The 26,888-nt window shown below is 34.9% G+C and overlaps 1 protein-coding gene across 14 annotated transcripts in view; it reads right to left on the bottom strand.

Moving 5' to 3' along the window:
* CSPP1 (centrosome and spindle pole associated protein 1) overlaps positions 1 to 26,888 on the bottom strand; it is a 168,832-nt gene that overhangs the window by 56,240 nt on the left and 85,704 nt on the right. For 12 of the 14 annotated variants that reach the window (XM_032315801.1, XM_032315806.1, XM_032315809.1 and 9 more), the window contains 5 exons: positions 26,328 to 26,536; positions 23,792 to 23,913; positions 23,359 to 23,437; positions 6,192 to 6,321; positions 3,289 to 3,436 (listed from right to left, as the gene is read on the bottom strand). In XM_032315801.1, coding sequence (XP_032171692.1) covers positions 3,289 to 3,436; positions 6,192 to 6,321; positions 23,359 to 23,437; positions 23,792 to 23,913; positions 26,328 to 26,536 — 688 coding nt within the window. The remainder of the gene's footprint in view (positions 1 to 3,288; positions 3,437 to 6,191; positions 6,322 to 23,358; positions 23,438 to 23,791; positions 23,914 to 26,327; positions 26,537 to 26,888) is intronic. The other 2 variants (XM_032315816.1, XM_032315813.1) reach the window with 1 other exon arrangement.

Below are 26,888 nucleotides of genomic sequence, written 5' to 3'. Positions count from 1 at the left end.
AAGAAGTAAACTACAGACACATACAACATGGATAAACCACTAAAACTAAGGAGAAAAGGATACAAAAGGCAAAAACTATTTTGTCAGAATGCAGATCAGAGGTGTTGGCAAGGGTTGGATAAATTGGAAATGTTCTGAATCTTGATTGTGACTGTGGGTCCTGGAATCAGTTGTCAAAACTCATTGAATAATACACTTTAAAAAGAATGAATTGTGTCATATGCAAATTGTATCTCAATAATCAACATAAAAACAAACATAAATCTAACTGGGGCAAATACTATACATAAAAGAAATACAAATACTGAATCAAATATATGTGAAGAAACATTTAATCTAACTATTAATCAGTTAGAACTAAAATACTTCTGCTGTCTTTCAAATTGGTTAGGTATTTTCTAATTTTATTGATTTTTTTGGAGTAGTTTTTAAGAATTTTAACATATGATAGATTCATGTAACATCACTATCCCTAAAATCATTTTAAGAATATACATGTATATAACCTTTAGAAAGGAGCTTCTTTCACTTAGCTTAAGTTCTTTGAAGAGTCTTTCAAGTTATTATGTGCATCAATAGTTCATTCCTTTAACTGCTAGGTAGCAAGCCATGGTACGAATGTACTACAGTTTGTTTATTCATTCACCCATTAAAAGTCATTAGAATATAGTTTGTTTTATTGGAACTTAAAAAAAAGAACTTTAATGAAAAAAGAACTAAGAAGAGAAACAGATTTTTAAGTGTCACACAAATAATAAAAACGAGAAATATTTACTTTAAAAGGGAGGGTTGATGCAAAAAAAAAAGAAGTTAGTGCTATTCTAGTCATCTGGGTAACAGATTTTAATATTTATTAATAACTACTTCCTGTTATAGACATCTTCCCCAAAGAGCTAAGGATAAACATTAAATTTCCTTAATTTCTTTGCAATAAAAGACCAAAGATAAAACAGGAGTAACTAGAGAAGCCAGCAGCCAAATTAAAGTGGGCCAACAGAAAGTACAGAAATTATATGATCTTGGTCATTATATGAAGTAAACAAGAATACAGATCTTTACAACATGTTTCAAATAGAATAGATAAATCACATTCCTTCCCTTCCCTCCCTCTCTAAAACAGATCAAGTCACAAACAGATAGCCCTTAAAGGATGAGTTTACCTGCTTTGAAAATACCATTTAAAAAAGAGTTCCACTGTATTTGATAAAATAGTATACTTTTCTATCACGGGGCATGACTGTCGCATTAAATAAGCAAAGTAAACATTACTGCTAAAACTGAAAAACACAGAAAAGTCTGCTTCATTACTATTAGGTCAAACAATTCTAAAACAGTATTTTATAATTTAATAATCCACATTTATCCTACTCCCTACCACCAACTAAACACATACAGAACAACATAACTATATTGCGTGAACTGGAAATAATCTTAGAGGCCAGCTTCAAAGTCCTAGGAAATTATTCTATTCCAGTGTTTACCAAAGTTTCAGGCATTTAAGCACCTCCTTCCCAGTAACTACTATGTTTCTATCAATTCACAATTTAAATTCACTACAGCAAAGACTTGACTAGATGCTTATCAATCTCATATCCTCTTCCTAGGCACTATAATTAGGTCTCCTTATAATTAGGTCTGAATATTGGAGCAAAGAGACAAAGCAATATTCCCTCCACCTCGAGACCAGAACCCCCCAAAACTCTCAACTAATTCTCCCACCACTAAACCCTGTTTGGCTGCTAGAAGTGAAGGATTTCAAAGTGGATGAATGATACAAGAAAAGAGCCCTGAATTCCTGAGTCACCTCTTGGAGGAGACCCACTCAAAGAGCATCCGAATGAGACATAAGTGAGAAGTAACTTTTATAGCCTTAAGGTTTCAGCCACAAGCTTCTGATAATTAGGGGGTGTTTGTTAAAGCTCTTTTTGTTAAATGCCTGAACTAATTAATACCTGTATTTTAAAAGGATATATTATAGCATTATCCAATGAAAAACCAGTTTTTTAATATATATTCAAATCAACAATTAACTTTTAAGATAAGAAATGTTTATCTATGTATCATCTAAAATCACCTCATCTATAAAAAGAGTAAGAGTTCCAGTCTTCAAACCATGAACAAAGTATGAGGTGAAGACAGGAAAGGAACAAATCCTTTGGGAAGAAAAGATGTATCTTAGCAATTTAAGTGGGTCTCAAATACATCTTTTTAAAAAGCCATCTTTAACAAAGCAAAAGCACAATATTTAAGAACTCTTAATAACTCAATAACCAGAAAGTATTCTGACTACATCCCTCAACTATCCCTATAATAATGTGTAATACTTGAAGATCAAAATGAAATCTACATTTTTACCATTTACTGGGTTTCTATTATTCATTTCTCTATTCTAATAAAACGATTTTCAAAAACCTATCTTTGTCTCTTTTTATCCTGATCTAAAAGTTAATCAGAGACCATCCCAATATATACAACAAGTTGTATAAGACCTTTTTATTTTTTCAAAGAGCAGGCTGTTGTTGTTTTTATCTCAAACATTTAAGAGGGGAAGAGAGAGTATGTGAATGTTGGGGGGGAGGTGTCAGGCAGAGGGAGAGAGAGAGAGAGAAAGAAGCTAAAGCAGGCTACACACCCAGCACAGAGACCAAGGTGGGACTCGATCTCACAACCCTAAGATCATGAACTGAGTTGAAATCAAGAGTCAGACGCTTAACCGACTAAGAGACCCAAGCACCCCTCTAGATCAAATATTTATGAGAGTAAATAACTTAAAGACAAATCAATATGTTTCTGCAACCTACCAGAAAGTTTCTGAGATCTGGTCTTTATTTTTCCATGGAGTCCTTGCACTGTGCAGGTATATGGCATTTATGAAATACTGCACCCCACAACTATTTCAGATCACTTATTTTAAATATGTCTTACTAGTTTAAAAAAAAAATTTAATAAGAGTTTTGTTATTTTTACCAGGATGTTTTTTTAAAAAAAAATCTAACTATCGGTTTGGGTAAAAACCTGACAACTAACATGAGCTTTTCTCTGCAATTGAATTATTATCATTAGAGGATGAAAAAACATGTAATAAAATTAAATGAATACTCAAAAAAAAAAAAAAGACTTTCTAACCTGTTATTATATGTATTATAAAATATCTCTTTTGCATTAAGCTATATAAAAAGAGACCTTGCCTTACAGGCCATGATACTTACTTCTACCCCCCCATTCCTTTAAAAATTTTAAAATATTTCAGTTTCTTTTAAAAACAACAGATCAATGAAAATAACGTACTTATCAGATTTCCTTTTGCATCTCTCAGAGGAGCACCACCTCCACCTTTTCCCCAGGGGTTGTAACTTCTCATTTCAGCTTCTAATTTAGCTTCATATTCTTCTTTTTCTTCACGTTCTTTCTTCCTTCTTTCTTCTCTTTCCCGAATCTTGTTAATATTAAGAAACATTAGTATTAACAAGTATTCTGATACAAAGTTTAGTTTTAATATTAGATTTTATTTTTCTTTTCTTTTTTTTTTTTAAAGATTTTATTTATTTATTTATAGACAGAGATCACAAGTAGGCAGAGAGGCAGGCAGAGAGAGAGGAAGGGAAGCAGGCTCCCCACTGAGCAGAGAGCCCGATATGGGGCTCGATCCCAGGACCCTGGGATCATGACCTGAGCCAAAGGCAGAGGCTTTAACCCACTGAGCCACCCAGGCGCCCCTTAGATTTTATTTTTCTTATTAGAGAAAAAAACTGGATTTTTTTCTTTTTACACAATCTGCCTCCCTATAAAATTTGAAATCACAAATCTATGGAATACCAAATTTAAAAACACTTCCTTGGCTAAAATAAACAGCTGTTGGTCCCTCATATCATTGCTTCCAGAGTGCTTTCCAGCCACTGATGCCAGCTCTAACTGTACAAATTCTTCCTTCCCAACAACCTCTACCGGAGCTATTCCTTCCTAAACCTTACTAGTTGCATGAGGACCAACAGGATCTCCCTACTTCCCTTTTTCATCTACCCTGTTATGGGACCTGACCAGCCATAAACTACTCCCCACATCTCACCAGACCTACTCATTTTACCCTTGGAAACTCCATTCCCAGAAGTCAAGAGGTTGAAGGTTCAAAGCTATTCAGAGAATTCTGGGCTACTTTAAGTACAACTTTATGAAAGCATACAAAACAGTCTTTTCATCATCAAATATAAGCACAGGCTGGTCTCTAGGCATGGAAGGCAATGAAAAAGTATTTATGCTTTGGAAAGTTACTCTTAAAATCACAACCACAGGGGCACCTGGGTGGTTCAGTGGTTTAAGCCTCTGCCTTCTGCTCAGGTCATGATCTCAGGGTCCTGGGATCGAGCCCCACGTCGGGCTCTCTGCTCGGCAGGGAGCCTGCTTCTCCTTCTCCCTCTGCCTGCCTCTATGCCTACTTGTGATCTCTATTTTTCTGTCAAATAAATAAATAAAATCATAAAAAAAAAATCACAAACACACACACACACACACACACACACACAGAAGTCATAACCACATCCATGGAAAATTTAAGCAACCACCCCACCAAGGCTAAGAGGTCATCACATACATGAAATAAAATTCTAGAGTTAGGCAATGTAGCTTTGCCAGTGGTATTATTAATATGCTCATTTGAAAACAGATATAAATTCAATCTTTTATTGTAGAAATCTACCATCCAAAAAATAAAGCTGTAATTCTACCATTTAAAAAAGTCCATTTTCAGGGTGCCTGGGTGGCTCAGTGGGTTAAAGCCTCTGCCTTCAGCTCAGGTCATGATCCCAGAGTCCTGGGATCGAGCCCCATTGGCGGGGGTGGGGGGGGGTCTCTGCTCAGCAGGGAGCCTGCTTCCCTTCCTCTCTCTCTGTCTGCCTCTCTGCCTACTTGTGATCTCTGTCTGTAAATAAATAAATAAAATCTTTTTTTTAAATAAATAAATAAATGAATGAATAAAATAAATTAAAAAATCCATTTTCAAGGAGGCTGCCCAAGTAAAATCTGAACAAAAAGAGCTTTAGAAAAAAATCCAAGTGGAATTTTACAGAGAAGTACTTCAGATGGACATATACCCGCTAAGAGTTCCAGAATCCTCTCAGAGATATGGATACTCCCCTAAGAACCCCATATATTTGATATAATTACTTTTAAGCAAACTTTCTTAAAATATTACAAACTACAACAGAACCCATTATCCTCCTCCCTAAAAATGTTCTACTTTTTTCTCTTAGTTCATATTCATAGCCTCATTATTCTTATAGACTACAACATTCAGAATCATCTTCAAGCCCCCTGTTCTTTCTCATTCCCTCTATTTAAGTCCTATCAAAAAATCCCAGAGTTGGGGCGCCTGGGTGGCTCAGTGGGTTAAGCCGCTGCCTTCGGCTCAGGTCATGATCTCAGGGTCCTGGGATCGAGTCCCGCATCGGGCTCTCTGCTCAGCAGGGAGCCTGCTTCCTCCTCTCTCTCTCTCTGCCTGCCTCTCTGCCTACTCGTGATCTCTGTCTGTCAAATAAATAAATAAAATCTTTAAAAAAAAAAAAAAAAAAAAAAAAAAACCCAGAGTTGTCTTCTAGATGTCCTCCCATCTTCCCTATCTAGTAAGGGCCTCCTTACCTCCTGTCTGGACTGCCTCAATAGTCTATAGAAAAGTTTTCTCTGCCACATTTTTCCCAATCATATACATCACAACTAGCTACCCCTCTAAAACTTAAAGGTATTCACATCAACTATTCTTTTCATTCTCTGGCTTAAACTTTCTTCCCTTAGGCTCTCTGTAACAGGATAAAACTGAAAATTCCTTATTAGTTAATCCTTCATAATCCAGCACACTATAATACTTCAGCCCCTCTCCCACATCGACTTCCATTCCCTGAATATGCCAGGAATTTAAAATGTATTCATTGTTTAACATGCAGTTCAAGTATCAACAACACATGAAGCCCTCCTAACTGCCAGGCATTTATTCTTATCTTGTGCTTTCAAAATGTGCTTCCAAAAGTATTCTAATCTAGCTGCACCAAAATTTATCATAGTGAAATATAAATGAGCAGTATTGCTTCTCCTCTGCCAAGCTGAGTTCAAAGGGACCACTGAGCTAACACATAAAATGTTCAACATTAAATGAATGAACGAATACAATGAATGATTGAATGAATGAATGAATGAATGAATACCTGTTGCTGCAAAGCTTCTTGGTAAGACTGAAGTGACTGTTTTGAAGGCTTTGGTTTATCTTCAAAAAACAATCCTGAATTTATTGCTCGATCACTTGTAATTTTCAGTTCATTCTGTCCAACCACATTCCTATATCAGGTACACAATAATTTTAATCCATCTATGACAAAACAAGAATACATTTCTCCTTTGAAATAGTATACTGTTTAAGCAGGTTTAAAAACATGGAAAAATGTTTCCCTGAAGGTCAAGGAGAAATCCGTAAGTAAATGTCCCCTTACTAAGCTCTCTCTACTATCTCTGTTTCACAGTTAATGGAACTCCCAAATTTATTAGATCTATTTCTTTTTTTTTTTTTTTTAAAGGTTTTTTTATTTATTTATTTGACAGATAGAAATCACAAGTAGATGGAGAGGCAGGCAGAGAGAGAGAGAGAGGGAAGCAGGCTCCCTGCTGAGCAGAGAGCCCGATGCGGGACTCGATCCCAGGACCCTGAGATCATGACCCGAGCCGAAGGCAGCGGCTTAACCCACTGAGCCACCCAGGCGCCCTATTAGATCTATTTCTTGACCCACATGACAGATACATGGGGGTAAAAACTTGCTGATAATACATCAAGCAGTACATATATGACTTATGCACTTTTCTGAATGTAGAGAAATAACAATATAAGTCTCCCAATATCATAACTAATAATTTATTTAATAAATGTACTCTAATATAAAGTAATAACTTCTTAGCCGTTTCAAGAATATTATTTGGGACAGACAGTAAAAAGTCTGTCCCAAATAATATTCAAATTTTTGAAAAGCCTGCAAAAAATCAAAAAAGGAAAGTTTAAAATACATTATGGTTACATAAATCTCAAGCAAAAAAGTGCTACTTGTCTTAAATACAGGAATGCAGCCACTTTGAAGAAAGTAATACATTTAAAAATCTGAATTACAAAAGATAAACTCAAGTATTAGATTTATAATAAAACTATATATTTTTTTAAAAGATTTTTATTTATTTATTTGACAGAGAAATCACAAGTAGGCAGAGAGGCAGACAGAGAGAGAAGGGGAAGCAGGCTCCCCACTGAGCAGAGAACCCGATGTGGGGCTCGATCCCAGGACCCTGGGATCATGACCTGAGCCGAAGGCAGAGGCTTTAACCCACTGAGCCATCCAGGCACCCCGAATAAAACTATATTATTAAAGAGACTACAGGAGGCTTTTCATCTCCAAAAATATCCTCATTTCAAATAATGAGTTCCTTTTGTGTATCTAACTTATCCAATTTATTTACAATCTTCTATAAGGATAAACAGATATGTTTATGTATACTGTCTCACTGGATCATGAGAGGATAAAAGGAAAGATGAGGATGGGGTGGCTGGGTGGCTCAGTCGATTAAGTGTCCAACTCTTAATTTCAGCTCAGGTCATGATCTCAGGGTCATGAGACTGAGCCCAGCGCTACCTGTGGAGTCTGAAGATTCTTTCCCTCTTCCTCTCTGCTTCCCTCCCCCCACAAAAAAATTTTTTTTAAAAAAAAGGAAGGATGAGGGGAGACAGAGCAAATCATTCCTAAAAGATGTTAACTTTTTCTTTTTTTAAAAGGTTTTATTTATTTACTTGTTAGAGAGAGAGGGAAAGAAAGAGCGCACAAGCAGGGGAAGCAGTAGACAGAAGGAGAAGCAGGATCCCTACTGAGCAAGATGCCCCATGTGGGTCTTGATCCCAGTACCCTGGGATTATGACCTAACCGAAGGCAGATGCTTAACTGATTGAGCCACCCAGGCATCCCTGTTAGACTTTTTAAGAGGAAGGGGGCTCTGCATGTGTGAATGGAAAAAGGTTGAAAGGGGTCATTTAAGACCAATCTCTCAAAACAAACTGGCTACAAATTCCAAAATCTAAAAGAACTTACCAAACTCAACACCCAAAAAACCAAAAAATCCAGTCAAGAGATGGGCAGAAGACATGAACAGACACTTCTCCAAAGAAGATATACAAATGGCCTACAGACTCATGAAAAAATGCTCCACATCACTCAGCAGCACAGTAATAGAAATCAAAACCACAAGGTGATACCACCTCACACCAGTCAGAATGGTTAAATTAACAAGTCAGGAAACATCAGATGTTGCTGATATTGTAAAGAAAAGGAAACCCTCTTACACTGTTGGTGAGAATGCAAACTGGTGTGGCCACTCCAGATAAAAGTATGAAGTTTCCTCAAGAAGTTAAAAATAGCACTGACCCAGGACTCAGCAATTGCATTGCTAGGTATTTATACAAAGGATGCAAACACAGTGATCCAAAAGGGCACCTGAACTCTAATGTTTATAGCAGCAATGTCCACAACAGCCAAACTATGGAAAGAACCTAGATGTCCTTCGATAGAAGAATAGATGAAGGAAACGTGGCATATACCTGTGTGCGTGTGTATATATGTATATATACACACACACACAAACACACACAAACAATGGAATATTTTATCAGCCATAATAAAGAATGAAATCTTACCAGTTGCAAAAATGTGGATGGAACTAGAGGTATTATGCTAAGCAAAATAAGTCAGTCAGAGAAAGACAAATACCATATGCTCTCACTCATATGTGGAATTTAAGAAACAAAACAGATGAACATAGGAGAAGGGAAGGAAAAACAAAATAAGAGGAAAACAGAGAGCAAGGCAAACCATAAGAGACTCTTAACCATAAGAAATAAACTGAGGGTTGCTGGAGGGAATGTGGGTATGGAAATGGGAAAAACAGGTGACAGGTATTCAGGAGGCCACTTGATGTAATGAGCACTAGGGTGTTATATGCACGTGATGAATCACTAAATTCTACCCCTGAAACTAGTAATATGCTACATGTTAACTAAACCAAATTTAAATAAAAAATTTTTTTTAAATAATTCATTCTTTTTTATGGCTGAACAGTATTTCATTTATATGGATATAATGCATTTTATTTATCCATTTATGGACATTTGAACTGTTTATACTTAGAAGTATTATGAATAATACTGTTACAAACATTCACATATAAGTCTTTGTGTGTACAGATATTTACATTTCTCTTAAGTATATACCTAGGAGGACAATTCAAGTGATGTCTGATGAGCATATTTAACTTAAGAAACTGCCGTTTCCTAGAACTGCTTTCTACATAATAATTATGTATGCAGCAATGCTGCTAAAACTATTAATTTAATATTTTATCAGCATTTTAAAAATAAATAGAAGAAAAAAATACATAAAGCTATGCTTTATTCTTTTTTTCTTTTTTTAAGAGACGTTACAGATTTTACTGATGATACTGATGGCTTAAGACTAGTAGAATCTCTAAAACTCTGCCCGGCTTATGAGACCTGGGATGGAAATTGTGCCAAAGGTGATTCTAAGTGTTGGGTAAAGTTGGAGCAGTGATTCCTGAGCAAATGAAAGCTCCTCTTCCTCTCTTCCTTTTTATCCATCTTTCTCTGGTGATTCAGAGCTCTTACTACTTAGATATCATCCAGACCTTGAAGTGCACCAGAGAGACGACAGTCAAATTTATTGACATGCAAGAAAAGAATGTGACAAAGGGGTTATTAAGGACAATGCCATGCCAATATCAAACTGGAGACGTGGATGACAATGTCAAAGTTATAGGAAATAATTTGGTCTTCACTATATCCTCAGATGCCCATCAATGTATCTCCTAATTTTTGAGAAGGGAATCTGTGACATTTTGAGAATTTGAGAATTTGATTAAAACCTACTTTCATTGCAGAAACATATGTATGAATGTATATATATATATCATACACACACATAAATTATGCATACAATATTTCAATGGATTTATATAGCCCCTCTGAAACCTACATACCTCATGTTAAGAAATCACAAACATCCTTTTCAGCTCTGAAGTTCTTTAATTTGGTCCTAAATAAAACCCTGCTCACCAAAAAGACAGTACTTTGTATAGTGGCAAACGTTGGTTTACAAAATAATTATAACCTCTTCTGTTATCACAAATCATTACAATGTAATTTTGATAAGTTGCCTAAAGTGTGGCAAAGAGTTAAGGCTTTGCAGCCAAAGAAACTACTTTTAGATTTCTACCTTAATTGCTTATTCAGGGAGGACTTAGGGGAGTCACTTTATATAGCTGAGTTACAATTTCTTCAGCTGCAAATATTGATACATATAATGTATAATGCATATAATGACATGACAGTAGCATATACTACTCTATAAACTGAAATTGCTGCTATTATGATAATGTTTTAGTAAATGTGTATCCAATTTGAACAATTAAAATTCTAAGGACAAGTCATCCAGCAGTGAATAGTTTTGGGGACTGAATGGCAGACTTACAAGCCCCTTTCCTATAACACTTTTACCTATGAATTCAGCTGTGTTAAAGAAATAAAACATTGGAAAGACGACAGATCACGTGCACATCAAAAGAGTTAACAGAATCGCAGGTTCCTTCCACCTCTAATTAGGCTAAAATGCTTGGAAATAAAAATAAATACATTAGGAAACAGTTTGTAAGAAATTAAGGAGGTTATTCCACTATTTAACTGTTACTTTATATCACAATTTTACACTTTGTAATGTGGCATTCAGAAAAACATAATAGAAAAAAAAAAAGACAACTTAAAAAACGACTATACTGGGGACAAGACTCACAACTAACAGTAAATGGGTATAAGGGATCTTGTGGAGATTAGTTTTCTGAAACTGGAAACACTTCCACAATGGCAAAGTAGGGACCTCTGAAAATCTGTTACTCCATTTAAGTACTGAAAACACTGTTAAAAATTGCCAAAATCAACTTTTTTATAATTTTGAAAATTAATGTAAGGCTTGCAACAATCCAAGAAGAGTTTTAAAAAATGAAAAAAAGAAAAATTTTCATTAAGAACAACAATTTTTATGGCATGTGAATCTGTCCCTTCCCATTCAACTTCCACCTAGCTCTACTGAAACCTTAAAATCCAACAGCATGCCACAAATGGCAGCTGTAAAAACCAGCAGCACTGCCACTGGAAATGCAGAACAGGTTTGGAGCGCCCCCAAGAGCCAAATTCTAGGAAAATGTCTCTTTTGACCTATCTGGCAGCTCCCTGGAAAAGCCTGCCTTTATTTAAAGCATACTTAGAGCTTGCTCAGTATCAATATTCTTATCATGAAGTGTTTGTAGAAAACAATCAGCAGGGGTGCCTGGGTGGCTCAGTGGGTTAAGCCTCTGCCTTCCGCTCAGGTCATGATCTCAGGGTCCTGGGATCGAGTCCTACATCGGGCTCTCTGCTCAGCGGGAGCCTGCTTCCCCCTCTCTCTCTGCCTGCTTCTCTGCCTACTTGTGATCTCTCTCTCTGTCAAATAAATAAATAAAATCTTAAAAAAAGAAAAGAAAAGAAAAGAAAAAATCAGCAGCAATTGTGCAACACTGCAGTATCTGTGGCAGTAAAACCACTGGGGCAAGCAAAGGCCTGACCAATCCCTCAAAAAAAAATTAAAAATAAAATAAATAAATAAAAATCAAAAGAAAAATTAGGGAAAAACATATCCACAGGGGCTTGAAAAACTAACATATTCCTATGACTCCAGAAAGTCACATGCATATGCAGAGTTAGCAGATATCCAGAAAAGCTGTGAGAACACCCTGATCTCTCACTTCTGCTGGTATTGAGGCTCTATGCTAGAAGAAGTAAAAGCTAAAGCAGAGATGGAGATTGCTGGAATATTGTCCTGAACATGCCCCAACACAAACACAAAACACTCAACAAAGAGTATTACAGATTTAAGTCTTTTAAGGAAATTTAAGCCCTTTAAGGATATCTCTGTCCAGTCATGAGCTAATCATTAAGCTAAACGAGAAGAGGCATCAGTAGCCATATATAACAAAGAATATAAATTTTACAGAATTAGTTCATAATAGTTACTTTAAAAAGAGCCACAATCACAAATAGCAACAATAAGCCTTAGGAAAGGAGAAAATCAGGTTTCTATAGTTGCCACATTTCTTTTTAAATGTCCAGTTTTCAATAACTAAAAAATTTATATGAGACTAGCAAAGGAACAGGGAGGTATATACAATAAACAGGAAAAAGCAATCAGTCAATACAAACTGTCCTTGAGGAAACCCACCTGTTGGACTTGCTGGACAAATGAGGCATTACAAATACCTTGGAAAAACTAAAGAAAATTATATCTAAAGAATTAAAGGAAAGGAAAAGAACAATGTTTTACCAAATAATATCAACAAAGAGAAATTATAAAAAAAAGATATTACAGAGTTGGAAAGTACAAAAACTGAAAAGATAAATTCACTAGAGGGTCTCAACAACAGATTTTAGCAGGCAGAAGAAACAATCACTGAACCTGAAAATAAGACACTTGAGATTATCCACTCTAAGGAACAGAAGGGAAAATGCTGAGAAAAATGAACAGAATTTCAGAGACCCTGGGGGACACCATCAAGTATACCAATATACACATAATAGGAATCTCAGAAAGAAAGGAGACAAAGAAAGGGACATAAAGAATGTTTGAATAATAGCTGAAAATTTCCCAAATTTGATGAAAAATATTAATCAGCACATTCAGTAGCTTATCAAATTCTAAGCAGGAAAATTCAAAGATCCATACACATACACATTATAGTCAAACTGCCTAAAAACAAAGAGAATCTTGAAGATAGCAAGAAAATAACAACTCATCATGTACAAGGGATCTTCAGTAAGATTAACAACTTATCATAAACCATGAAGATGAGAAGGCAAGGAGAAGGAGATGACATTCAAAATGCTGACAGAAAAGAATTTTAACTAAGAATTCTATACCCAGGAAAACTATCCTTCAAAAATAAAAGTAAAATTAGAATATGAAAGCTAATTAGGCCATTCCGTAAAAACTCAGAGAAGTCATCACTAACAGACATGTCCTATAATACTGAATGGAGCACTTAAGATTGATATAAGGGACACTTGACAATAACTAGAGTAATCACAAAGAAATAAAGAACATCAGTAACTAACTATACATACACAAAGATAAAAGATATTAAAAATATGTTTTTAGTGTGTGTTCCTCTCTAACTTAAAAGACAAATACACAAAGAAAGGAACTAGAAAGGAAAAAAAAGAATTATAAAATTGTGTTGACAAGTTTAAGTGTATAAAGATGTAATTTGTGTGACAACAATGGCATCAAGGAAAAGGGAAGGAAAAATGGAGAAAAAACTTTTTACTATTTTAAATTAATATTGACCTAAACTTTTAAATTAACACAGTAATTTTAATCTGTAACAAAAACAAAAAAACCCACAAAAATAATAACTAAAAGAGAATTAAAAAGGAATGCTATAAAATATTTGGGACGCCTGGGTGGCTCAGGGGGTTGGGCCTCTGCCTTCCGCTCAGGTCATGATCCCAGAGTCCTGGGATCGAGTCCCAAGTTGGACTCTCTGCTCAGCAGGGAGCCTGCTTCCCTCTCTCTCTCTCTCTGCCGGTCTCTCTCCCTAGTTGTAATCTCTCTCTGTGTCAAATAAATAAATAATCTTTAAGAAATATGTATTTAATATAAGGGCACCTGGTTGGCTCAGGTGTTTAAGCATCTTTTTTTTTTTTTAAGATTTTATTTATTTATTTATTTATTTATTTATTTATTTATTTTTATTTTATTTATTTATTTATTTATTAGAGAGAAAGAGAGAGAGCACACAAGCAGGGGGAGCAACAGGCAGAGGGAGAAGCAGAAATAGCCTCCCTGCTGAGTAAGGAGCCTGATGTGGGACTCAATCCCAGAACCCTGGGATCATGATCCAAGCTGAAGGCAGACATCCAACCAAGTAAGCCACCCAGGCATCCCAGCATCTAACTCTTTCACATGTCCTGCATCAGCATCAGGCTCTGTGCTCAATGGGGAGTCTGCTTCTCTCTCTTCCTTTCCCTCTCCCCTTCCCTAGTTTGCAGGTGCATGAACATGCTCTCTAAATCAATCAGCCAACCAATCAATAAAATCTTTGAAAAAATATTTAACATAAAAGAAGGCATTAATAGAGGAAAAGAAAAACAAAGAGTTGTTGTTTTTTAAAAAAGCAAAATAGCTGACAAAAATCCTATCTTAATAAGAATTGCACTATACATAAATTTAGGCAGAAGCTAGCAGAAAAAGGTAGGCCAGGGGACAAGGCGTGGGGAAGGGAGATAGAGGGCAACAACCAGGATGCAAAGGTATGCTGTCTGCAGAGACAGATTTTAGATTCAAATACACAAATAAATTGAGGGTAAGACATGGAAAATTATATAGCATGCAAGCTAAAAAAAAAAAAAAACAACAACAACAGGAGTAGCAAATTTATAACAGAAAAATTCACTTAAGGTCAAAAGCCATTAGTAGACACAAAAAAGAATCTCTTATACTGTTAAAGGGTCAACTTAACATTAAGAAATAATAAACATACATGTACATAACTACAGAGACTTAGCATATAAAAAGCAAAAACAGAAGAGAACAGAGAAATCAAAAATAATAGAGACTTCAATACTTCACTTCTAATAATAGATAGGACAACTGAACAACTACATAGAAGATCAACAAGGAAATACAAAAAATAATACTATAAGCCAACTAAATCTAAGACACACTGATGGAATGATCCACTCAACAACAGGACAATACACTCTCTTCTCAAGTTTATACAGAATTCTCCAGCACAGACCATATGTAGGTTATAAAACAAGCCTCATTAAATTTAAAAGGACTGAAGTCATACAAAGTATGTTCTCTAACTGCAAAAGAATTATACCACAAGTGAGTAAGAAAAGAAAATTTGAGAAATTCACAATTCCCAGGATCCTGGGATCATGACCCAAGCCAAAGGCAGACGCTTAATGAATGAGCCACCCAGGTACCCCAATTTTGTGGAAATTAAACAACACACTCTAAAGTAACCAACAGATCAATGAAGAACTTAGAGGAGAAATTGGACATAGGGACAATCCTCTCACATCTTCAAAACCCTTAAAGGGCTCAGCCTGACAGAAACTTGGGGCCAACATCTCACCTAACATCTGGTCCCTCTTCTCCCCCTGAGAAAGTGGATTAACTCTGTCCTGCTTATGGCTCTACTATTTGTGCAATTCTTTGTCACCCATATCACCAGGCCACCTTAACATTTTGGTGGTCCTATATATGAGGACTGGACACTGCTTACCATGATCCATCTCAACCAGATCTCCTTGTCAACCAATATTAAGTGAGTCAAAATTTTCATTTTTAAGAGGACTCTGTGAGATCTTGAGCATTAGGAATTATTACTAAGTGTTGGCTGATTTACCATGGCAGAATCAAGCCTCAGTACTGGGCTCAGTCAACAATCAGTGTATCGACCATTGGAGGGACACCTCTTCTGGGTCCTTCCGGTCTTGGGACCATCAATCCCTTTCCCTCACAGGGGACCTTGAGTTTGGGCAATACCCTTTTCCTCTTGGGCTTGGTATTGGTAAGGGTTTCATCTTCTTCTTGGAATGCTGGGTCAAGATGTCTCCCTTCATGATTTTTCCCTTTGTTCCAGTCTTCAAAATCTCCTTTCTCCTTTTCCTAGATTTCCGGATAGTCAATACCATGTCTACCCTTCTTAAGGAATTGGAAAATACTTTGAGGTGAATGAAAATAAAGAAACAACATACAAAATGTCAGGGATGCAGCTAAAATAGTACCCAGAGGAAAATTTATATTTATATACACTAAAAAAGACATCAAATCAATAACCTAACCTCCCACCCTCAAAAACTAGAAAATTTAAAAGCAAACTGAAACCAAAGTAAGCAAAATGAGTGAAACAAAAAGATCAGAGAAGAAATAAATGAAATGGAAATTAGAAGCACAAGAGAGAAAATCAGCTAAATGAACAGTTAATTCTTTAAAAAGATCAACAAAATTGACATAAGTTCAGCTAGAATTTTTTTTTTGGTCAAAAAAAAAAAAGACTAAAATTACTGAATTCAGGAATAAAAGAAAGAGTATCACTACTGACCTTATAAAAATTAGAAAGACTTATGTAAGAGAATACTATGAACAACACTATCCCAAAAAATTAGATCATCTTGATGACATAGGTAAATTCATAGAAAGATACAAACTACCAAAACAGATATAAGAAAAAGTTAAATAAACTGACATCAGGTAAAGACACTGAATTAGTAAAATAAAAAAACAAAAAACAAACAAAAAAAACTACCCACAAAGGAAAGACAAGACCCAATTAATTTCCTGGTAAATTCTACCACAATGAAAGAATTAACAACAATCTTTCACAAACCCCAAACAGAAAATGGAGGCACACTTTCAACTAACTCTATTAGGCTAGTACCATCCTGATACCAAAATCAGACATGAACGGGCACCTGGGTGGCTCAGTCAGTGAAGCACCCAAGTCTTGGGTTTCAGCTTGGGTCATGATCTCAGAGTTGTGGGACTGGGCCCCCCACTGGACTCCACCATCAGCTCACAGTCTGCTTAAGATTCTTCCTCCCTCCTTCTTCTCTCTTCCCCCCACTCATCCACTCTCTCTCAAATAAATAAAAAATTTTTTTAAAAATATGACATGAAAACAAAACCAAAGAATAATATCACTCATAAATGCAGAGGCAAAAGTCCTCAACCAAAAATTAGCAAACTGAATAATCCAGCAATACATAATAATAGTACTTCATGACCAAGTGGGATTTATCACATGAATTCAAGGTTGATTTAAGATCTGAAACTAATTAATATAATACACCATATTAATAGAAGAACAAAAACCTTTGAAGCATCTCATTAAATGCAGAAAAACCATCTGGCAAAATTCAACTTCTAATTTAGAAATATGTTGAAATATGTTAAAATTCTAAATACCATTTATGATCAAAACAATCAACAAAGAATAAAAGGAAACTTCGTCAATCTGATAAAGGCAATTACAAAAAACCTGTAACTAATATCATACTTAATGGTTATAAATGTCTTTCACTTAAGATCAAAATAAGATGAAGATACCCACTCTCATAAGATATATTCAACATTGTACTGAAGGTTCTAAGCAAGACAATTAATGAAGAAAAAGAAATAAAAGGTGTAAGAAGGAAAGGAAGAAATAAAATTATCTTCATTTACTGATGACATAATCATGCATACAGAAAATGCTAAGAAATCCACTAAAAACTGTTAAGAGTTCAGCAAAGTTGCAGGATACAAGATCAATACACAAAATTCAATTGTATTTCTATAAACTACCATGAATAATATGGAAATGAAATAAAGAGAACAATTCCATTCACAACACCGAAGAGTATTAAATACTTTGGAATAAATAAACAGAAGTTAAATAGTCTAAAAGTTATAAAACATTGTTGAAAGAAATTTAAAAACCCCAAATAATTTTAAAGAAATTCCACATTCATGGATTGGAGACTTAATATTGTTAAAATATAAGACTAAACCATAAGGAAATAGAAAGTCTGGAAAGACCTATAATTAGTAAGGAAATTGAATCATTAATCAAAAATTTCCTGACAGAGTAAAGCCACAGACCTGATGGCTTCAATGGTAAAGTCTACCAAACACTTTAAAGAAAAACTAATTTCAATCCTTCTCAAACTTTTCCAAAACCTTGAAGAGGAGGGAAGACAACCTAACACATGCTAAGAAGCCAGCTTTACCCTTATATCCAAACCAGACAAAGATGCTACAAGAAAATTACAGACCAATATTGCTTGTGTCCACTGATGTAAAAATCCTCAACAAATAGTAGCAAGCTAAATTTAAAAGCCTATTAAAAGAATTAAACACCATGGTCAAGGGAGGATTTATTCCTGGAATACAAGGATGGCTAATATATAGTATTGATTGATTTTTATATACCACATTAACAGAAAGAAAGAAAAAAAAAACACATGATCACCTCAACTGATGCTGAATAAGAATAATAAAATTCAACAATCTTTCTTGATAAGGAAACTACCTTAACATAATAAATACCATATTTAAGAGAAGGGAAGCTTTTCCTCAAAGTTCAGAAACAAGGCAAAAGTATCCATTTTCTCTACTTTTATTGAACGTAGTATAGGAAGTTCTAGCCAAAGCAATTAGGATAGAAAAATAAGTAAAAGGCATCTAAATTGGAATGTAAGAAGTAAATTTCTGTTAGTTGATGACTCATGATCTTATACAGAGAGAATTCTAAATCCCCCCCACAAAAAAATACCTGTTAGTAAAACAAATTCAGCAATGGTAGGATACAAAGTTAACACAAAAATCAGTTGCATGTCTATACACAAACAATAAATAATCTGAAAAGGAAATTACAAAAGCAATTCCAATTATAATAGCATCAAAGAGAACAGAATATTTGATGCAATATAATAGTATCAAAGACAACAGCGGTAAAAGACTCGTACATACACTGAAAACTTTAAAACACTGCTGAGAGAAATTTAAAAAGAAAATAAATGGAAATGTACCCCATTCGTGGATTAGAAGAGTTAATACTGCTAAGATGTCAATACTACCCAAAGTGATGCACATATTCAATGCAAGCCTTATCTAAAACTCAATGAATTTCTTTTTTTTTTTTTTTGCAGAGGAGACACCCTTACTTTTATTTTCTCAAGGGACCTCAAATAGCCAAAAAATTTTTGAAAAAGAACAAGCTACAGGACTTATACTTCCTGATTTTAAAACTTACCTCAAAGCTACAATAATCAAAACAGCATGGTAGTGGCACATAAAGAGACATATATAACAAATGAATAGAACTCAGAACTAAATGCATGCATGCAAAGTAAAATAATTTTTGCAAGGATGCCATGAACATACAATAGGAAAAGTACAGTCTTTTCAATAAATGATGCTAAGAAAATGATAGTCACATGTGAAAAATGAAGCTGGGTCCTTAATAACGCTTCCTACCAAATGGATCAAAATCCTCAATGTAAGGCCAAAAATTATAAAACTCTTAGAAGAAAACATAAAGCAAAATCTTCACAATTTGGGGGCGCCTGGGTGGCTCAGTGCGTTAAGCCTCTGCCTTTGGCTCGGGTCATGATCCCAGGGTCCTGGGATCAAGCCCCAATCAGTCTCTCTGCTCAGTGGGGAGCCTGCTTCTTCCCCTCTCTCTCTGCCTGCCTCTCTGCCTACTTGTGAGCTCTGTCAAATAAATAAATAAAATCTTTAAAAAAAAAAAAAAACGCTTCACAGTTTGGTTTTGACAATAATTTCTTGGCTGGGACACAAAAGACACAGCCAAAAAAGAAAAAAAAAGGCAAATAAAACTTCATGAAGATTAAAATTTTGTGTGCATTGATAGTGTTGCTAGGTACTATCAACAAAGTAAAAAGGCAACACAAAGAATGGGGGAATATATTTGCAAATCATTAATCTGATAAGGAATTAATATCCACAAAAAAAGAGAACTCAAGATTCATCAACCAAAAAACCAAAACACCCAATTAAAAAATGAACTATGGGGCGCCTGGGTGGCTCAGTGGGTTAAGCCACTGCCTTCGGCTCAGGTCATGATCTCGGGGTCCTGGGATCGAGTCCCACATCGGGCTCTCTGCTCAGCAGGAACCTGCTTCCTCCTCTCTTTCTGCCTGCCTCTCTGCCTACTTTTGATCTCTCTCTGTCAAATAAATAAATAAAATTCTTAAAAAAAAAAAAAAATGAACTATGACTTGAACAGACATTTCTCCACAGACAGACAAATGGTCAATAAGCACATAAAACTTCAGTCAACAACAGTAATTGTAAGGAAATGCAAATAAAAATCACAATGAGATAACAATTCATATCTATTAGCATGGCTCTTATCAAATAAAACAAAAATAACAAGTGTTGGTCAGAAGGTGAGAAACTGAAACCCTCATATACAGTTGATGGGAATGAAAAATAGTACTGCTGCAGTGGAACACAGTATGATGGTTACCTGATAGGTAATTACCATATGATCCAGCAATTCCACTTCTGGGTATATACTTTAAAGAACCAAAAGCGAAGTCCAGAAGACATACTTGTATACCCACGTTCACAGCTGCATATTTGCAACAGCAAAACATGGAAGCAACCCAAGTGCCTATTGACGGATGAATGTATAAGCAAAACGTGGTATCTACATATGAGGAATATTATTCAGCCTTAAAAAGGAAGGAAATTCTGACTTGTGCCACAACATGGGTTAACCTTGAAGCATTATAAGTAAAATAAGCCAGACACACAAAAAAAAGTTACATGAGACTTGACTTTTATGAGGCATCTGAAGTATTTGAAATGACAGAGACAGAAAGGGGCAGAAGGAGGGGGAAATAAGGAGATGGTTGTTTAACAGGTAGAGTCAGTTTTACAAGATTAAAAGAGTTCTAGAAACAGGTGGTGGTGATGGTTGCACAACAATATGAATGTACTTCATACCATTGAACGACATGCTCAAAATGGTAAATTTTATGTTATGTGTGTTTTACCACAATAAAGAAATTGAAAAAAAATTAAGGCAATACTGAGCAGGTCTGCAGATTCCATATAATGTCTACCAAAAATCTCAACTGACTTTTTGCGTAAATTGGCAAGCTTATCCTAAAATTCACATTGAAATGCAAAGGACCTGCAGCAGCCAAAGCAATCCTGGAAAAGAAAAACAAATTTGGAGAACTCACACTTCCCCAATTTCAAAACTTACTACAGCACTATGATAATCAATGCTCCTGGCATAAGGATAAACACACAGATCAATGGAATAAAATACAGAATCCCAGAAACAGAATCACAAAAATTAGTCCAGTGGATTTTGACAAAGATGCAAAAGTAATCCAATAGAGGAAAAGTAATCTTATTAACAAATAATGCTGGGCACCACTAGACATCCATAGGGAGGAAAAAAAACCCTTCAATCTAGACCTCACATCTTACCTAAAAATTAACTCAAAATGGATCATAGACATAAATGAAAAACTATAGAACTTTTAGGGAAAGGGGAAAAAAGAAACAAAACAGAGAAAATCCTTGGGATCTAGGCCTAGAAAAAGAATACTAGATTTGACACTAAAAATACAATCCATAAAAGGAAAAACTGATAAATTGGGCTTGATCAAAATTCAAAAGTTTTGCTCTATGCAACACCCTACTCAAAGGATAAAGACAAGTTTTAGACTGACAGAAAATACTGGCATACCAAATATCTGACAAAGAACTAGTATATAGAATATATCAAGAAGCCTCAAAAACTCAAAAAAAAAAAACAAAAAAAAAAAAAAACTCCAGTTTAAAATGTGTAAAAAATGAGGCGCCTGGCTGTCTCAGTCAGTAGAGCATGCAACTCTTGATCTCAGGCCCATCGTGGGCATGCAGACTACTTAAAAAAATAAATAAGTAAAATAAAATGTGTAAAAAATATCAAGAGACATTTTATCAAATATATGGCAAATAAATACATGAAAAGATGGTAAGCATCATCACTAGCAGAGAAATGTAAATTAAAACCCCAATGATGGGGGCGCCTGGGTGGCTCAGTTGGTTGGACGACTGCCTTCGGCTCAGGTCATGATCCTGGAGTCCCAGGATCGAGTCCCACATCAGGCTCCCAGCTCCATGGGAAGTCTGCTTCTCCCTCTGACCTTCTCCTCACTCATGTTCTCTCTCACTATCTCTCTCTCAAACAAATAAATAAAATCTTAAAAAAAACCAAAAAAACCCAATGATGTATCATTACACACCTATCAAAGTGGCATAAACAAAAGTCATGACACCAAATGCTGGTAAAGATGTAAAGAAACCAGATTCTGGATACACTGCCAATATAAATGTGAAATGGTACAGTCTCTATGAAAAGTTTGGCAGTGTCTCATAAAACAAAGTTGTAACTACCATATAACCCACAATAACACTCCTGACCAATTATCCTAAAGAACTAAAGGCTATGTTCAAAACCTGTACACGAATATTTACAGCAGCTTTATTCATACTAACTTAAATGTCCTTCAACGATGAAATGTTTAAACTGTGGTACAAACATACAATGAAATGACACTTAGCAATAAGCATAAACAATTTATACATTCAACAACTGGATGGATCACAAGGGAATTATGCTGATTTTAAAGAGTAAACTCCAAAAGGTTACATATATGATTCCATGTTTACATAACATTTTTTAAATGGTATTAAAGAAATGGAGAACAGATTAGTTGTTCCTAGTGCCTATGGAGGGAGTAGGGGCAGGAAGAAACTAGGTGTGGCTGAAAGGGCATGATAATGGATCCTTGTGATGAATGTTCTGTATCTTGAATGTATCCGATGTCATATATTTGGGCTATGTCATTGTACCACAATTCTGCAAGATATCTTCTTAGCATTACGAACTGGGTAAAGGAAATACAAGATGTCTCTATATTATTTCTTATAATTACATCATGGGAATCTATAATTATCTCTAATAAAAAGTTTAATTTTAAATAATAATGCTATATAGTATAAAGATATTTATGATATATTTTTAATTTTAAAAGGTTACAGAACAATATAAACAATATAAGATAATTTTGGTGTATGTTGTGTATATGATTTTGTGACTAAATAAGACTTCCTGAATGCTCAGTTAGATGCACCTATCACTGGATGGGGATTATAGGTGATTTCAATTTTTTCATATGCTTTTTCTCTTTTTTTTTTTTTAAGATTTTATTTATTTATTTGACAGACAGAGATTACAAGTAGGCAGAGAGGCAGGCAGAGAGAGAGAGGAGGAAGCAGGCTCCTGCGGAGCAGAAAGCAGAAAGCCTGATGTGGGGCTCGATCCCAGGACCCTGGGATCATGACCTGAGCCGAAAGCAGAGGCTTTAACCCACTGATCCACCCAGGCGCCCAATGCTTTTTCTATTCTTACTTCTCAGTATGTATGCATAACTTTTCTAATGTTGAAAATAAGGTTTCTCTCAATATTTTAAAAGTACTTTCTATGAAACATTTTTTAATTTTTTAAAATACTTTTTAATTTTTTAAAAGTACTTTCTATGAAACATTGACTTAAAAGCAATACTTTGAATATCCAATTATGCAATAATTGACAGTTAAGTTAGATTTGTTCTGAAAGAAAAACAATAGATTCTATGGAAGACAAATTATTATTTTAATAACTTACATAATAGGCTGTGCTGGCTGGTGGGTGACAGGAGCACTAACATAAGCTGTAGGCTGTACTCCCATCATTCCTGAACCATCTTAAAAGAAAACAAACACATTTATTTCAGAGTACCCATTTATTTACATTTTATTCCTAAAGAAAAAGTCACACACTGAATGTTACCTAAGGGAAAAATTTCGTATTTCCTTCTCAGGAGTTAGCAAAGAACATTGCAAAAAACCACAAAATAGACATTTCTTAAAGTTGAATAAAAAACAAGTAACTATGAAATAAAGCTGAGTTTTAAAATAGGGCATTTTTAAGTCAATAAATATGAATATCTGAATTAAGTAAAGCTGTGGTTTTTCAACTTATTTATTTTTGCTTACAAAAAAAATAATCTTCCTAACTGAATCACTAGGAAAAAATATTTAGCCTATAGATAACTTACAATAAGCAATACTGGGATCCAAATTATTCCTGGCCCCATAAAAATAGTATGCATCATCATAAGGAGTCCGATAGTTAGTAGCTATAGGTGGCAGTAGGGGAGGAGGAGGCAGAGGTGCAATCCTGTATCAAAAGAAAATTGGAAAAATTTTCTCATATTTCACTGCAATTTATTTAAATCAAGACATAATTCTTTTGCACAATTTTATTGAAAACCTTATTGCTGCTTTAGAAAAGACCATCATCTTGCAATTTCTTATCAAAAATTAGGATTCAAAAAGCAAAATATACTACCACATCTCAGTATTTAAGTTACAACACTTATGTAAGACAAAAACTTTGAATAACAATTCATTTCTAATTAGTCACTCTATGCCAGTATTGAACAAACGTGGTCCCTGTCCCTCAAAGTAATACAGAAATAAACAGGCAATTACAGCCCAGCATGAAGTTAAACAATATAGATACATACACAGTGCTGTAGGAATATGGAACAGGGACATTTAACTCACATAGGGGAAAGGAGGAAAGAAGTAAGGCTTTCTAGAAAAGACAATGCTTCTGCCATGTTGCTAGAGTCACAAAGAGAAGGATAATGCAGGAAGAAATGGCAAATAGATATAAATGGGATTATAAACGGTTCCATTTGACTGGGGGTAAAGAATGTACTTTTTAATTTTAAAATAATTTATTGTTCTTTCTTTTTTTTTTTCCCCTAAAGATTTTATTTATTTATTTGACAGAGAGAGAGAGAGAGATCACAAGTAGGCAGAGAGGCAGGCAGAGAGAGAAGGAAGCAGGCTCCCTGCTGAGCAGAGAGCCTGATGCGGGACTCGATCCCAGGACCCTGAGATCATGACCTGAGCCGAAGGCAGCAGCTTAACCCACTGAGCCATCCAGGTGCCCCAATTTATTGTTCTTTCAAAGGAAGTCATATATAATGTGAAAGAGAAGCCACTTAACAGTGAAGTTTGGACATAATGTTTTGTCTTTCATAAACTTTTGAAGACCTCTATTTCTGCACTTCATTGCTGATTAGGAAACATCTCTCTATTTGCACCAAGGCAATATTTTCTAACAGTAAAAATGGAAAAGGCAAATTCCTTTAGATGACCAGAAAGAGAAAAGGAGAAAAGGGGGAATCCTGGAATGGAATGTCTTCTTTTTTTTTTTTGGAATGTCTTCCCTTTTGAGTGTATCTTAACAAATTATCCCTTGTTGAATATCTCAAAAACAATTCTGAAGAGCTAAGAAGGCATTCAAGTTCTCTCCAGTTATTAATATTTTTCACACTTACTGGCCACTCAATGTGTCTAACCTCACTAACCTCACTGCATAGGTACGTCAACAAAGCAGTCAAGAGAAACTGCTATGAAAGGGAAATGTCAACATCATTATATCATAAATTTGTATAGAGATTTATACAGAATCTGATCTTTACAACAGCTCTGGAAATGTAGGTAAGAAAAAAAAAGACTATTATTTCACTGGTACAAATGAGAAAACTGAAGTTTTATAAAGGTGTAGTATTCCCAAAATTGCAGACAGTGGAGCCAACCATTTTAATCCCTAAAGCATTGTGGAGACCATCATACTATGCTCTGTAATTTGATCTCACCTAGTGTTTTGAGTCAGGAAGTCATTAGATGAAACAAACAAAACATCTAAGAAACACAGTACACACAGTGCTACAATTTGTTAATTGTAAATGAAAGACTAAGTTCTACTGAAATTATAGCACACTTTCTTTATAGAAAGAAAGTATAGCACAGAAAATATAGTCTTTTATATCAAATTATACAGCACAGAAAATATCAATGTTAAAAAAGAAAACCACTTAATTAAACACTCTCCTATAATAAATATATTAATAGTAAGCAAAAAAACAAGCTCAAATCCTACTAAGGGAAAATAGCGCTGTCCAGAAAAATACCAATGTTCATGAGAAAATTTTCTTTATGTACAGTCTCATATAGCATTATGCCTTTTATCTATAAAAATCAAATCCTTACCCTAATACCTAAGTTATAGGTTTTATAATCTCAACATTTTTTATTTCAGGTATTTGAGTTGCTTAGCCTGTAAGTAATTGCAGAGAGACTTGAAGGAAATAGAAGCCAAAATAAAGCAATATATACAAAAGAACCATATGAGAAATTTTTTTCCGCTTAAACTGAAAGAAGTAATCAGTGTTTGCCAAGTGGAAATTATAAAATTGAAGAAAATGTATAGCTTCTTGTATGTTAAAAATCTTTAAAAAAAAAAATGTAACCTAAAACTAAATACTAAATGCAGTTAGTTACATAGTCTAAAACTATTAAAGCATCTTTAAACAGTAAAAGAATGTTTTAATGATTTCCGTTGTTTTTATAAGAGAAAAGACTAACAACACAAATTTTAAGAGAAATTCTTTCACAGAAGCTGTTAATCATAATATTTCTGAAGGACAACTTAATCTGCTTCAGCAAATCCTTGTAAACCTGTAATATAATGATACCTTACCTAATTCCCAAACACAAAACATTTTAAACAAGCACCTGGGAGGCACCACTTCACCAAGGGTGCAGGTGGGTCCAGTGAGCAAATCTTCATTCTGAGATGGGATGGAGTGAATTGATGGGATGGGTGGGGCAGATGGGGCAGATAAAGGAGGGAGAGGTGTCTGGAAAGCTACTCTGGGTCTTTCAGGTGGTATCGTCTCTTCAAAACGTCTTGGTGCCACACTAAACTGCTTTAGTCTATCAGGCTAAAATAAAGAAAAAAAAATCTGTTTGTTACATATAATCATAAATTTAAAGGTAGAAATTTAAAGGTGGAAGAAACCTCAAAAGACCCTCTATCCCAGATTATAAACAGGCACTTTAGTTAGTAACAGAATAAAAGAATTTTTATAACTATAAAAGACTTTGAAGATCTAATCCTTATTTTATAAATGGGGTAAATGAGGCTCACTGAAAGTATATAAATCACCTAAGTCCTCACCATTAATAAGTAATCAAGCAAGAACTAGAGCCAGATATTAATTCTAAATATAAAACTCTATTATACTCTAACACTGTGCTATTTCTCTATCCAACTGCCTTTTCTGACATCAAGTA

Source organism: Mustela erminea, chromosome 16, assembly GCF_009829155.1.
Source record: "Mustela erminea isolate mMusErm1 chromosome 16, mMusErm1.Pri, whole genome shotgun sequence".
In the NCBI taxonomy this organism is placed as follows: Eukaryota; Metazoa; Chordata; class Mammalia; order Carnivora; family Mustelidae; genus Mustela; species Mustela erminea.
The sequence above is the reverse complement of the archived record's forward strand: the minus strand, read 5'-3'. Positions and strand labels throughout refer to the sequence as shown.